The following is a 14,165-nucleotide window of genomic DNA, read 5'->3' on the forward strand; positions in this document are numbered from 1 at the left end:
CATGCTTTCATCAGCTCCCGCCCAATCTCCCCTTTGTCCTCCATCTCCCCGCGGTTCCCCAACACCATCCCTTCTGCTCCAGAGTCTGATGTTCTCTCTTGTTGGTGACACCTTGTGGCTGCAGAGACCCAGGTTCGATGCTGACCTGCCATGGATCTTCTGTGGTCTCCCCTGGTGCTCCGGTTTCCTCAAACGTCCCAGCAACGTGCAGCCTGGTATGCCAACCAGCCGCTGTGATTTGTTCTCTCCCCTTCCCACCGGTGTGTGGGTCTGAGGGAAGTTGACAGTAATGTGAGTAAATTGAAAGATGATGCTCAGACAGCAGGCTGATGGTTGGCACCAGACTCGTTCGGCTGAGGGGCCCAGGTGGTTGCCCTGAGGACCGTCTCATACGCCTACCCCAGTCCTGGGAGATCGGACTGCCAGCATTGAATTATAGGACAATACATCACCTCCCCGTACCCCATCGACTGGGAACTGATCCAGTGGCCAGTCCAGACTCCAAAGTGCTTGATTCCTGATCTGCCTCTCTCCCCCATTACCCCACCCCTTCTTCCCCCCCCCCCACAACACCCCACCCCTGGCTCACTCTCTCCCCCTTCCCACCATCCCACCCCTGGCTCTCTCCCCTCACCCACCACCATCCCACCCCGGCTCTCTCTCCCACCACCCAACCCCTGGCTCTTGCTCGCCCCACCACCACCCACCTGGCTCACTCTCTTCCCCCCACCATCCCACCCCTGGCTCTCTCTCCACACCCCCCTGCACCACCACCCACCTGGCTCTCTACCCCCCCCACCCCACCCCTGACTCTCTTCCCCCCCCCACCACCCCACCCCTGACTCTCTTCCCCCCCCCTACCACCCCACCCCTGGCTCTCTCCCCCCACCACCACCCCACCCCTGGCATTTTCCCTTTTCCACCCTCCACCCTCATCTGTCCCCCTCCACCCCGCTGCCTTGCTCGCTCTTCTCCTCCCCCCATCCCATCCTTGGCTCTACCTCTCTCCCCCTCTCCCACCGCTCTTCTCTCTGCACCTTTCCAGTGATCTGCCGCATGGAGGATCCCACAGGCTTTCCTGCGGGTGATGGATTGACCTCTGAGCTGTCCAGATGCAGAGCTGGCCAATGAGCAGTGGGACTTCATGATCACATGACTGTCGACATGGATACCGTCCTGTCAGACTTCGTCCGCTCGACGGGAGCGGAGCCCGGATTGGCTCGGGATCTGCTCGAAGGTGAGAGGGGATTTCTGCAACGCCGGGCTCTTCCCACTGGCCTGTGTCAGTTCCCAATTTAACCTGTGGCTCATAGCCCTGTATCCATGCTTGGATAATTCCAAACATTATCCCTATCCCAATACCAAATCTAACCGCCACCTCCCTCTCTCCCTGTATCCCGGTACCAATCCTAACCACCACCTCCCCATCTCTCCGTATCCCAATACCAAATCTCTGACTGTATTCTATTACAAATCTCCTGTCACACTCTCTCTGAATCCTAATTCCAATTGCTGTCTTCCTTCCTCCCTTCATCCAAATCACATCTGTCCCCCCTTAATCTGTGTTCCAATGCCAAGTCTATCCAACACCACCTTCTCTCTCCCTATGTTCTAGTCAGGCCAATCTCCTGCCACCCCTCTTTCCCTCATTCCCAAAATGCTTCTCTTCCTGTATCCCAAATTCACAACCTTGTTTTTTGTATTCTAATTCTCCATCTCCTTTCTCACTGTGTCCTGATCACCCTGATGAGCCCTGATCCTTCAGGACCATTTCCAATGACATTCCCTCTCCTTGGCTGATGTTCCCCTCACCAGCCCCGGGGAAGGCTGCCACTGTGATGTCTCCCGTCTTCCCCACAGGCAAGAACTGGGACCTGACGGCAGCTCTCAGTGACTTCGAGCAGCTCCGGCAGGTGAATGCCGCCAGCCTGCCGTCCGCGTTCAACGAGGCCCGCGGGCTGAGAGCGCTGGACAAGGAGGCCCCGCGGCTAGTGAGGCCCGCGCTGCAGCGGTCCGAGGAGGCTGGTCAAGGTGAGGGTGAAGCTTGGCGGGGAGGGAGGGGGAGCATTTGTTGATATCAGCTCCATGGCTTGTAGTAGCTCCTCCCATTCACTAGGGAGTATGACGTCGAGGCAGGCATCATCCCCTCCAGACTGTTCCCTGATCAGTCACAGTGAGGCTGTTTCCCCTGCTCCCACTCTGCCGTCTGTTCTCTCCTCTCCCTGGCCCCCTCCTAAATGAATTCCCAGCTTTGGGGTGTTGGGTGAGAGAAGAAAATTCCTGTCCATTCAGAATCACCTGGGATACGATGTGAAATTTGTTTTGCGTACCCCAGTACATAATAGAAAATCTCCAATTTATAATAAGAAATATATATAAAGAAAATCAAAAAGCCATGCAAAAAGAGAGGAAAAACATTAGTGAGGATTCACTGTCCATTCAGAAATCTGATGGCGGAAGCAAAGAAGCTTTTCCTGAAATGTCGAGTTGTGTGATAGCAATGAGAAGAGGTCCTGGCCTCATGATGGGAGTCCTTAATCATAGATGCGATCTTTTTGAGGTGTCCCCGATGCTGAGGAGGTTCGTGCCCATGATGGAGCTGACTGAGTTTACGACTTTCTGCAGCTCTTTCTGTGCACCGCCCTCCCCCATTACCAGATGACGATGTACCAGTTAGCATTTTGTTTCACAAGCATTCCCTTTTGTTTTTGTGCCTGAACTTGTGTGCCCCCTCCTTCCCCACAATGGGAGATATTCCCTAAGCAGCTACCCTTGGGTTAGGGTCCTGGGTCCAAACGTTTGGTGGTTCAGTTGTGCTCATCAGGTAGGAATATTCGCTGAAGCCTGCACGAACTTCAGCTCCATTCGCTGCTCCTTGGCCCGTACCCACAGGCATAAAGACCTGGGTAATATTTGGGCATGGCAGAATCAGGTTTATTTTATCATTCACCTTTGTCTTTGATGGCTTTATGGCCAAGATTGAGGACGATACAAAGACAGGTGGAGGGGTAGGTAATATTGAGGAAGCAGGGAGTCTGCAGAAGGACTTGGACAGATTAGGAGAATAGGCAAAATATTGGCGGATGGAATTTGTTGTAGGGAAGTGTATGGTCATGCACTTTGGTAGAGGGAATGACAGTGGAGACTATTTTTTCAATGGGCAGAAAATTCAAAAATCCAAGGCGCAAAGGAACTCGGGAGTCCTTGTGCAGAGTTCCTAAAGGTTAACTTGAAGGTTGTATCAGTGATAAGAAAGGCAAATACAATTCATTTTGAGAGGACTAGGATACAAGAGCAAGAATGTGAGGCTGAGGCTTGATAAGCCATTGGTCAGACTTCACTTGGAAGTCTGAGCAGTTTTGGACCCCTTATCTAAGAAAGAGTGTGCTGGCATTGCTGGGGTCCAGAGGAGAATGATCCCGGGAGTGAAAAGGTTAATGTTTAAGTAGCATCAGACAGCTCTGGGACTGTACTTGCCGGAGTTCAGAAGAATTGGGGAGGGGGAAGGAATCCCGTTGAAGCTTATGGAATATTAAAACGCCTCAAAAGAGTGGATGTGGAGAGGGTGTTTCCAATAGTCGAGGACCAGAGGGCACAGCCTCGGAATAGAAGGACGTCCCATCAAAAGAGGGATCAGGAAATTCTTTAGCCAAAGGGTGTTAGGTCTTTGGAATTCATTGCTGCAGATGTCTGTGGAGGTCAGGTCATTAAAGTGGAGGTTGACAGGTTCTTGATTAGTAAGGGAGAAGGCAGGAGAATGGGGTTGAGAGGGATAAAAGAAAATCAGCCATGATGGAGAAGTGGAGCAGACTCGATGCACCAATCTCCCTAATCCTTTTCCGGTGTTTCATGGCTTTCTAGGCACTCACCGTTCAGAAATATATATCAGCCGTTTCTTCGCTGGGGTCTAAATTCTGGCAGCTCCCCAGGACTGTGTGGGAGCACCTTCCCCACCTGGGGATGGTTGTAGGAATTGGTTCATCCCCACTCGGGCAATAAACACCTACCTTCCAAATGAAGCCCAGAACTTTGGAGATGGGGAGGGGGAGCTCATTAAAAAGAAGGCATCTCAGACATGTGTTACTGTCGGACACATGCTCTCCTCCTTAAGCAGAGTCCCAGCCTTAGTGATGATCTCTCCCCACCCTAGGTGTTAACCCAGAGTACCTTCACCAAACTGTATCACACACCCTCTGTAAATAAGGGGCCAGTAGCCTGTTCAAGGACAGAATTGTGTGTTCTGTAGATCTGCAGTGGAGAGTATATTGTCTGGCTGCATTGCAACCTGGTATGGAAACACCAATGCCCTTGAACAGAGAATACTCCATCCAGGTCACGCTTTCTTCTCACTGCTGCCATCAGGAGGAAGGTACAGGAACCTCAGGACCCACGCCGCCAGGTTCAGGAACAGTTACTTCCCCTCAATCATCAGGCTCTTCAGCCGGGGGGATAACTTCACTCGCCCCATCACTAAACAACCTATGGACATCCTGAACATGGACTGTACATTGAATTTAAAATTCAGCCCTGGGCAATAGGTTTTTAGAGCTGCGAACAGCAGTTAATTGAAAAACCAGACAGTGCTGATGAACATTCACTTTGGGTGCCTGGAGTGTGGGCGCGAAGAAGGGGGTGTGAAAGTTCTATGTAATTCAGAGGAAGCATTGTAGAATTGTCCTTTGATCTTTAGCATATATTGGGTCGAGCAGACCTCTTTCTCTGAAAGTGTCTCAATATAATGCCTGCTTGTAAACCGGTTATATCCACTGGCTTCAGTCACTCTCTGGTGACTTTGTTCATGTTACAACAAACTGAGGGGCTGTGCAACTTACCATTTAGAAGCAATTCTCAATAGATAGAGACTTGCAATGTGCACTCCTTCAAAACATCCCAGATCACAGGAACCAACAGAACAAAACCTTCTATAGATGTGCGGTGGAGAATATATTGACTGGTTGCATCATGAGACACCAATCCACTTGAACAGAAAATACTCCAAAAAGTAGTGGATATGGCCCAGTCCATCGTGGGTAAAACCCTCCCCACCAATGAGCGCATCTATGTGGAGTACTGTCGCAGGAAAGCAGCATCCATCGTCAGGGACCCCCGCCACCCAGGCCATGCTCTCTTCTCACTGCTGCCATCAGGAAGAAGGTACAGGAGCCTCAGGACCCTCAGCACCAGGATCAGAAACAGTTATTACCCCTCAACCATCAGGTTCTTGAACTAAAGGGGATAACTTCACTTATCCTAACACTGAACCGATTCCACAACCTATGGACTCACTTTCAAGGACCCTTCATCTCATGTTCTCAGTATTTATTGTTTGTTTGTTTGTTTATTTATTTAATATTTGCACAGTTCATGTCTTTTGTACACTGGCTGTTGGACCATCCTATTGGGTGCAGCCTTTCATTGCTTCTGTTGTGTTTCTTGGATTTACTGTGAATGCCTGCAAGAAAACAAATCTCAGGGTTGCATTTGAATAATACATTGACTTTGAACTATGAGGGGCCAGGGGGCTAGTGGGGACAAGGAAGGTGTTGCAGAGTTAGGAGTTGAGCTGGGTGAAGTTTATGAGGGATCGATGAGAGACAGGAATTGGGGGAGAGAAAGGGGAGAATGTGAAGAAGATGGCAAGGAAGGTTGGGGTAAACGATCAGCAGGGGAGCGGGTGGGAGGGAGAGGAGGTGTATCCTACCCTTTGTAACCCCGGTCTCTGATCCGATGCAGAGAAACGTCTGGCCCGGGGCATCTCGCACGCCAGCTCGAGCATCGTGTCGCTGGCTCGCTCCCACATGTCCAGCAACGGCAGCAGTGAGCACTCGCTGGAGACGCCTGTCTGCACCTTCCAGCTGCCCGATCTGACCGTGTACCGCGAGCAGTTCCGTAGCTTCATCGAGCGTGACCTCATCGAGCAGAGCATGCTGGTGGCCCTCGAGCAGGCAGGTAGGAACACTGCGGTCCTGCACCCCCCAACTCCCCCACCGGGCTCTCTTCTCTTCCCCTTCCCCTCCATAAACCACCCGGCTCTGCTGGTGTTTGGAAGATATGAGGGGTGGAGATGGGGTTGTGAAGAGAGGCAGGGAAGATGGGGAGGGGCTGTGCAGAGAGTAATGGGGGAATGATAGAGTGGGGTGGTGGAATGGTGCAGTAGGTGGGAGGAAACTCGTGAGATATTTTGGGCTGTTCTGAAGTGGGGGTGCCAACATTATTGCTTTGATTATCTACCTCTTGTGCCCCTCCCCACAGGTCGGCTGAACTGGTGGGCACATGTGGACGCGGGCTGCCAACGCCTTCTCCCTCTGGCCACGACCGGCGACGGTAACTGCCTGCTTCACGCCGCCTCCCTGGGTGAGTGGCCCTTCCTCCTCCTCCCCCCACCACAACGTCTGCACCAGCCAGCTCCAGAGCAACCAAGCGTCGTGCGGGTGCCCCGCCGGTCGGGATGTGTAATCACCCGGTCTTTTGTTCGCAGGGATGTGGGGGTTCCACGACCGGGACCTGATGCTGCGCAAGGCCCTGTACACCACCATGGGGAAAGGGGCAGAGAAAGAGGCACTGAAGAGGCGGTGGAGGTGGCAACAAACACAACAGAACAAAGAGGTAACCGCAGCCCCCAACTCCGACACAGAATCATAATTTAAATACACCCAATGGCCTGGCCTCCACAGCCAACTGTGGCAATGAATTCCACAGTTTCTGGCTAAAGAAATTCCTCCTCGTCTCTGTTCTAAAGAGACATCCTGTTCTGAGGCTGTGCCCTCAGGTCTTAGACTCTCCCACCGAGGGAAGCATCCTCTCCACATCCATTCTATCAAGGCCTTTCAGTATTCAAGAGATCCCTGCTCATTCTTTTAAATTCCAGCGAGAACAGGTCCAGAGCAATCAAACACCCCGCGGACATTAACCTTTTCATTCCTGTGATTACGGAGCAGGAGGAACTGTCGGTGGCAAAGATCTCTTGCCAAGATGTAAGAGCAATTTCATGAGTTCTCCCCTCATTCTTCTAAACTTCCTTACAATCTTATGACCATCGCGTCTTAGAGAAGATGGGGTAGATGCTGAGATATTTCGACTGGTGGGGGAGCTTCAAATGAGGGGACAGTGTTATTAGGAGGTAATTTACAAATAAGATGTGCTGGAAGTTCATGTAGATGGAGGAGAATCTGTGTAATTCTCGACATTTTGAGTCATTGTGTATATTTAATGTGGTGAGTGATAGGTTCTCAATTAGTAAGAGTGTCGAAGGTTACAGGGAAAAGCAGAACAGAAATGAGAGAGATTGGTAGAGTAGCAGTTGGCTCACTCATTTGAAAGCAACAACAACCCAGGTTCAATTCCCACCACTGTCTGTAAGGAGTTTGTACGTTCTCCCCGTAACCACCTGGGTTTCCTTTGAGTGCTCCGGTTTCTTCCCATAGTCCGGAGGTGTACAAGCTAGGTTAATAGAGCCCGTGGGTTTAATTGGGGGCATGTTTCATTGGGCCAGAAGGCCTGTTACTGTGCTGTATCTCTGTATATAAAAAAAATCAGTCATAATTTAATGATGGGCTGAATGGACCAATTCTGCTCCTATGTCTTATGGTCTTATTCTCTCCATCCCACCCATGGACCCTTTCCCTCCCCCACCCCGGCCTTTCCATACCTTGCGGTGTGTTTCTGCTCCTGAAACCTGCGTCTCCCTGCCCCCCCCCAACAGTCAGGCCTGGTATACACGGAAGAGGAGTGGCAGAAGGAATGGAACGAGCTGATCAAGCTGGCGTCCAGCCAACCCCGGGTTCACTACAGCGGCAATGGCAACGGCTGTACGGGGTAGGTAGTTGGGGGATAAGGCTGTGTACTACAGGTGTCTTGAGAGGGACCGTCTCTTGTCCAGAATGGAGGGTCTCTCACATACTCCCTCCCTCTCCTGGGGTAATGGTGCAGAGGGGCAGAGTGGTTGAACTTCCAGCCCCTTCCCATCCTGTCCTGGGGTAACTGGAGGTGAGCTTGGAGACCATCCCTCCCTCGCAACAGTGTCTGGGAGATCCCTGCCTTTTCCGGGATATTTTTGGGGAGTGATTGAGGGAATAAGAATCAGCTTTATTATCAATGACCTGGGTGGTGAAGTTTGTTGTTTTACAGCAGCAGTACAGGACCAGATATAAAATCTGCTCTAACGTACAATAAGAAATACACTCAGTGGGCACTTACTATTATTTTTACACCTGTACACCTCGTTAATGCAAATATCTAATCAGCCAATCATGTGGCAGCAACATCAGAATGGTGAAGAAACGTGATCTAAGGGACTTTGACTGTGGAATGATAGTTGGTGCCAGATGGGGTGGTTTGAGTATCTCAGAAACTGCTGATCTCCTGGGGTTTTCATACACAACATTCTCTAGAGTTTATAGAGAATGGTCCAAAAAATGGGGGGGGGGGAACATCAGTGAGCAGCAGTTCTGTGGGTGAAAACACCTTGTTGATGAGAGAGGTCCGAGGAGAACGGCCAAGCTAGTTCAAACTGGCAGGGAAGTGATAGTAACTCAAATAACAACAGTGGTGCACAGAAGAGCATCTCTGAATGTACAACATGTCGAACCATGAAATGGATGGGCCACACCGGGTTCCTCTCCTGTACCGACTGAGTGTATTTAAACAATAACCAAGTAGTACACAGAGGGAGCAAAATAGTGAGATAGGGTTCATGGACCGTTCAGAAATCTGATGGCAGAGGGGAAGAAGCTGTTCCTTAGACACTGAGTGTGGATCTTCAGGTTCCTGTACCTCCTTCCTGGTGGTGGTAATGAGGAGGGAGCATGTCCTGAATAGGGAGGGTGACAGGGATCCAATAAGTGGACTGTTAATGGGGGGGGGGGGGTGGTTTGGAGATGGTGTGGGACGGAAAGATCCCTTGGACCTGGGATGGAAGTGTTTTGAGGGAGGGCAGAGACCGCTGTGGTAACCGTGTTTTGGGGAGGGGATGATGCTGACTCGTGCCTCCCTCTTGCAGGAGGCTGACCACGGCGACCTTCCCTGCATTGAACAGGTGAGCCTGTGTCCTCGTTACTGTTGCCGTTGCGTTGTCTCTCCGGTCAGGAAAAAAACAAGTAAACCTGCGTTACCATAGGGCCTTGCCGTGAGGCACACAGTGCTGGGGGCGATGTTCTCCTTGATCTCTCTCCCGTCCCAGGGGAGCACGGGCGCCCGGTCACAGAGAGTTGAGAGCTCCTGCCTCTGCTCTGGAGGCTGTGAGCAGATAGGGTGAAGACAGGAGGTTTTGTCACCACAGTACTGTTGCACAGTGGGTTCGATCCTGACCTCTACGATTGTGCCCCTGTGTAAGTAGAAGGGTCTTGAGAGAGAAAAGCAGTGACTCTTCCAAGAGCTAGCAGAACTCGAAAGGCTAAGTAGTCTCCTGTGTCATAAAAGAATCTGGGGTGGTCCTTATAGGACCTGTGGGCTGGATCCCATCTCCTTGTACTGAGATGGAGGCCATGCCTGTAGCTGTGTTAACTCGAGTATATGTGTTACAGTGCAGACAGCAGTGAAGAGCCGGTCTACGAGAGTCTTGAGGAATTCCACGTCTTTGTGTTGGCGCATGTGTTGCGGAGACCCATCGTCGTGGTGGCAGACACCATGCTCAGAGACTCGGGTGGAGAAGGTGAAGCTCCCTCCACACCATCCCATCCTTCCGTACCGTCCCATCGCACACTCCTGAGGTCAGACACAGAGCGAAGCTCCCTCCACACCGTCCCATCGCACACTTCCGGAGTCAGACACAGACTGAAGATCCCTCCATACTGTCCCATCACACACTCCTAGCGTCAGACACAGACTGAAGCGCTCTCTACAGCATCCCATCACAAACTTCCGGAGTCAGACACAGACTGAAGATCCCTCCATACCGTCCCATCACACACTCCTAGCGTCAAAGACAGAGTGAAGCTCCTCTACACCGTTCCATCACAGGGCAAAGCTCGCTCTACATCATCCCATCACATACTCGCAGAATAAAGCTCCTGCCAGACAGTCCCATCACGCACTCCCAAGAGTCAGTGAAGCTTCCTCCACACTCTGTTCCCTCCCTGAGATCCACTCCCTTGCTATTGAAGGCACTTTCTATGTGGCTGGGGTAGTGTTGGTAGTTGGGAAACCGGGGAGGTGGGTTGATCTTGGGGACTGTTGGTAGTTGCACTGCCAGTCACTAACTGTCAATGCCTGTGTTCGGTTACAGCCTTTGCCCCGATTCCGTTTGGTGGCATTTACCTGCCTCTGGAGATCCCGGCAAGCAAGTGTCACCACTTACCCCTTGTGCTGGCCTATGACCAGGCCCACTTCTCTGCCCTGGTCTCCATGGAGCAGCAAGAGCCCAACAAAGAGCAAGGTATCCGCTGGCCAATCGTCCTGATCCAGCCCCACCCACAGGGAGTTCGGGGGAGCGCAGGGTTGCACCCAGAGTCTCGCGCCGGCCATTACCACAGCACAGATAACATCCAACCAAACCAGTCTGGGGTTGCGGATAGCCAAACCAAAGATGGCAGTCGTAACAATGAGATTGTGAACAAACTAATGTGGGCGATTAGACCGAAATTTTGAATTTGCCAGGGTCTGTATGTGGCAACGGTTTCTAACCGCGGTGAAAGACGCTCTTTGGTCTTGTCAGGACCATAGGGAAACACTGCTGACCAGCACGTTCCGGGCTGCAGCGTTACGTGCTGAGGGACGCACTGAATCATGGTGCAGCCACCGCAAGGGCTCGCTGGGGAAGGATCACAGTGTAGTGTCTTCTGCTACTGGACGGGGAGGGGCCAGGGTGGGTGAGGAAGCCCCTCAGTTATTGTGGTCGTGTACGATGAGTGGCAACAGACCTCTTGGTTGTAAAGAATGTAATAGTGGTGGTCTCCATTGGTTGGTGTTGACCGTGGATGTTGTGTCCTATGTGATATGCAACCAGGGCAATCCGATATGGAGAGCCCATGCAGCAGCCTTGCCCACAGAGACTAATATAGTTCACCACTGACGGATCACGGGAGTTGCCAGTCAGCATTGAGCTCAGTGTAGGACTGCCTTAGGGACTCCAGCTCCGAAGCCTTCCCCATGACTGGATGTAGCCGCAAGGCAGCGGAGGTTTGGGATCAAAATTTTCCTTCTCCAAGGTGAGCTGCCAGCCACGGCTGATGAGCCGCATCAGCCCAAAGCGACTGGTTTTAGGGCACCAGAAATCCACCTTTGTCCCTTCTGGCAGTAGAAGCAATTCCGCCAGGCTTAGTAGCTAAACCACATGTGAAGGCCAGGAGCTGGACTAGGCTGGCAGAGGCAATTTGAGACACAGAGCATTGGGAGCATTTAATAGATAGTGGGAGCTTATCCCCATTACACACTCCCCCCATTGGCTGTTACAGCCTTAAGGAAGCAGGAATGTAATAGAACACTCCTTAAAGCATTAACTATGAATAGGAAAAATGAAAAGACATTGGATGGTTTAATTTTGTAAATAATTTATTTTGATAAAGTTTCTAAGCTCTCTTGTTCTCTCCCTCTCTGCCGCTCTCTAGCCGTTATTCCCCTGACTGATTCTGAACACAACTTGCTTCCAGTTCACTTCGCCGTGGACCCAGGGAAGGATTGGGAGTGGGGGCGAGATGATAACGATGAAGTCCGGTTGGCCAGGTATGTCCCTGGACCGAGGCAACGCTCCGCTCTTCCTCTGCCTCCCTTCGCCAGACCGCCATTCCATCTGCCAGCTGGCGCCCCTTCCCAGTGCAAACGTCCTGGTTGTGGGGGCAGAGCTGTCCTGGGATGTGGCTCCAGGAGATACCTGTTGCTGTTGAACAGCCCCTATTCTGTAACATCTGGAGCTACAAACCGTATGCAGCACTGTCGACAGTTTCTCTCCCCCCCCCCCTCCCCCCGGCAGACGCTGCTCAGCTTGCTGAATTCCTCTAGCAGATCATGTCTCACTCCAGATCCCGATCTCAGCCGACCCCTGTGGCTCCAGTTTCTCTCACACCTTGGTACGAGATCCAAGGATAGACCCTCCACCCTCGACACTCCTCCTCCTCCTCCTCCTCCTCCACAATCCCGGAACGAAAGGGTTAATTTTTGCGGATTGTTGGCTGGCTCTGGGCCTATATTCGCTGGAGTTTTAAAAGAGTGAGGTTGATCTCATTGAAAGATCTAATTCTACTCCCATACCTTATGGTTCTTTAGAGGTGGGAGGTGTTCAGTGATACTGGATTTTAGAGTACAGCAGGCCCTTTTAAGAGGGAGACGTGGGACAACATCTTTGCCTCAGGGATGCGGAAGGCTGGGGGCCTTTGTATGCCTTCAAAGTGGGGCTGGATAGACTACTTGTGAGTGAGGGGATGGAGGGTCACGGGAGGGGTGTCAGTGGGAGGCGAGATTGTCCACGATCTTATGAAAAGTTGTAGATTTGGTGCCACTCTGCCCCTTTGTTCTTTCCCATACGACCGGAGACAAGATATTTGGCCCATCTCTGCCATTCCATCATGGCTGATTTATTTTCCTCCTCAACCCCATTCTTCTGTCTTCTCCCCATAACCTTTGACATCCTGGTTAATCAAGAGCCTATCAGCCTCCCTTGAAATATATCACTTGGCCTCCACAGCGTCTCTGGCCATGAATTCCACAGATTCACCACCCGGTGGCTAAAGTAATTCTTCCTCATCTCTGTTCTAAAGGGACGTCTTTCTATTCTGAGGCTGTGTTGTCTGGTCAGAGATTCTCCCAGTATTGGTAACATCCTCTCCACATCCTCTCTCTCCCAGCCTTTCAATATTCCATGAGATTCTCCCCTCATTCTTCTAATCTCCAGCAAGTACAGGCTCCTCATACATGAACTCTTTCATTCTTGTGAAACTCCACAGCATCCTCTCTAATTCCAGCACATCCTTTCTTAGATACGGGGCTTAAATTGCTCAGAATGCTCCATTTGTGGTCATTTAGAACCTTGGCACAACATTATTTCCTTGCTTGTATATTCTAGTCCTCTCAAAATGAATGCTAACATTGCATTTGCCTTCCTCACCACTGACTCAACTGGCAAATTAGCCTTTGGGGAATCCTGCGCGAGGATTCCCAAGTTCCTTTGCACATCTTAATTTCTGAGTTCATTCCCCAGTCAGAAACAGACTCTTAACACTTAGTTTGGAGAGTTCCTTGAAGGGTTTGTTCAGCAGTGGGGCAATGAGGTCTTCCTCCCCATCCCAGAGGGGCAGGAGCAGTAGGAGAGGGGATATTTGCAAGGGGGTGTTGGGGAGACTGTTTCTGTGTAACGGCCGCCCTGTTTTCTGTTCCTCAGTGTGACGGTTTCCCTGGAGGCGAAGCTGCATTTACTACACTCCTACATGAACGTGACCTGGATACAGGTGGCCTGCGAGCCACGGGTAAGGCCCTGGAGCCCTGCGCTCCCTCGTTTTCGCCTTCCACCTACACCATGTTGGGATCGCAACCTCAGCTCAGAGCGGTCCCAGTCCCCTGATCCCTGTCCGCTCTCTGTCCTCGGACCTGAGCCACACACCCACAATGCATCAAACAGGCTCTTCCAGCCCAATGAGTCCCAGTTTAACCCTCCTAATTACGGGAGGATTTACAATGACCAGTTAACCTACTAACCAGCACATCTTTGGAGGAAACCCACACAGTCACAGGAGAGGATGTACAAACTCCTTCCAGACAGCAATGCTGGAATTGAACTCTGAATGCTAATGTGGCATCTGAGGGTTTGGTAATATCTTCTTCCCCCCCTCCCCCGGGGTGGGGGAATATAAAACCAGAGAGCACAGGATAAGGGTGAGAGGGGGAAATAGTTTAAAAGGGACTTGAGGGGCAATTTTTCCCCTCAAAAGACCAAATCTGCTGCCTGAAGAAGTGGTAGAGGCAGGTACAGGTACAACATTAAAAAGACATTTGGACAGGTGAATGAAAAGGAACAATTTAGAGAGATGTGGGCCAAGAGTGGGCAAACAGGACCTCATTCCAAATATGTATCACTCTTTAAATGAAAATCAGCCCCTGATGTCCCTTTTAAATCTCTCACCTCTGATCTGAATCCTTTGCCTTCTTGCTTTCAGCACCCCCTCCCTAGGAAGACTTTCACCTCATGATCATGTATCTTTTTGCCCATTATCTCTATCATCTACTTGTGCATCTCCAAG

General features: G+C 51.2%; 1 protein-coding gene across 7 annotated transcripts in view; it reads left to right on the forward strand.

The window, feature by feature from the left end:
- Positions 1 to 14,165, forward strand: part of otud7b (OTU deubiquitinase 7B) — a 32,131-nt gene that overhangs the window by 14,091 nt on the left and 3,875 nt on the right. For 6 of the 7 annotated variants that reach the window (XM_063041798.1, XM_063041799.1, XM_063041795.1 and 3 more), the window contains 11 exons: positions 1,046 to 1,237; positions 1,861 to 2,031; positions 5,734 to 5,949; positions 6,253 to 6,354; positions 6,479 to 6,606; positions 7,703 to 7,815; positions 8,999 to 9,034; positions 9,522 to 9,649; positions 10,223 to 10,372; positions 11,544 to 11,658; positions 13,310 to 13,394. In XM_063041798.1, the coding sequence (XP_062897868.1) occupies positions 1,153 to 1,237; positions 1,861 to 2,031; positions 5,734 to 5,949; positions 6,253 to 6,354; positions 6,479 to 6,606; positions 7,703 to 7,815; positions 8,999 to 9,034; positions 9,522 to 9,649; positions 10,223 to 10,372; positions 11,544 to 11,658; positions 13,310 to 13,394 (1,329 nt within the window). In that variant the 5' untranslated portion in view covers positions 1,046 to 1,152. The remainder of the gene's footprint in view (positions 1 to 1,045; positions 1,238 to 1,860; positions 2,032 to 5,733; positions 5,950 to 6,252; positions 6,355 to 6,478; positions 6,607 to 7,702; positions 7,816 to 8,998; positions 9,035 to 9,521; positions 9,650 to 10,222; positions 10,373 to 11,543; positions 11,659 to 13,309; positions 13,395 to 14,165) is intronic. The other variant, XM_063041801.1, reaches the window with a different exon arrangement.

This window comes from Mobula hypostoma, chromosome 2 (assembly GCF_963921235.1).
Source record: "Mobula hypostoma chromosome 2, sMobHyp1.1, whole genome shotgun sequence".
NCBI lineage: Eukaryota > Metazoa > Chordata > Chondrichthyes > Myliobatiformes > Myliobatidae > Mobula > Mobula hypostoma.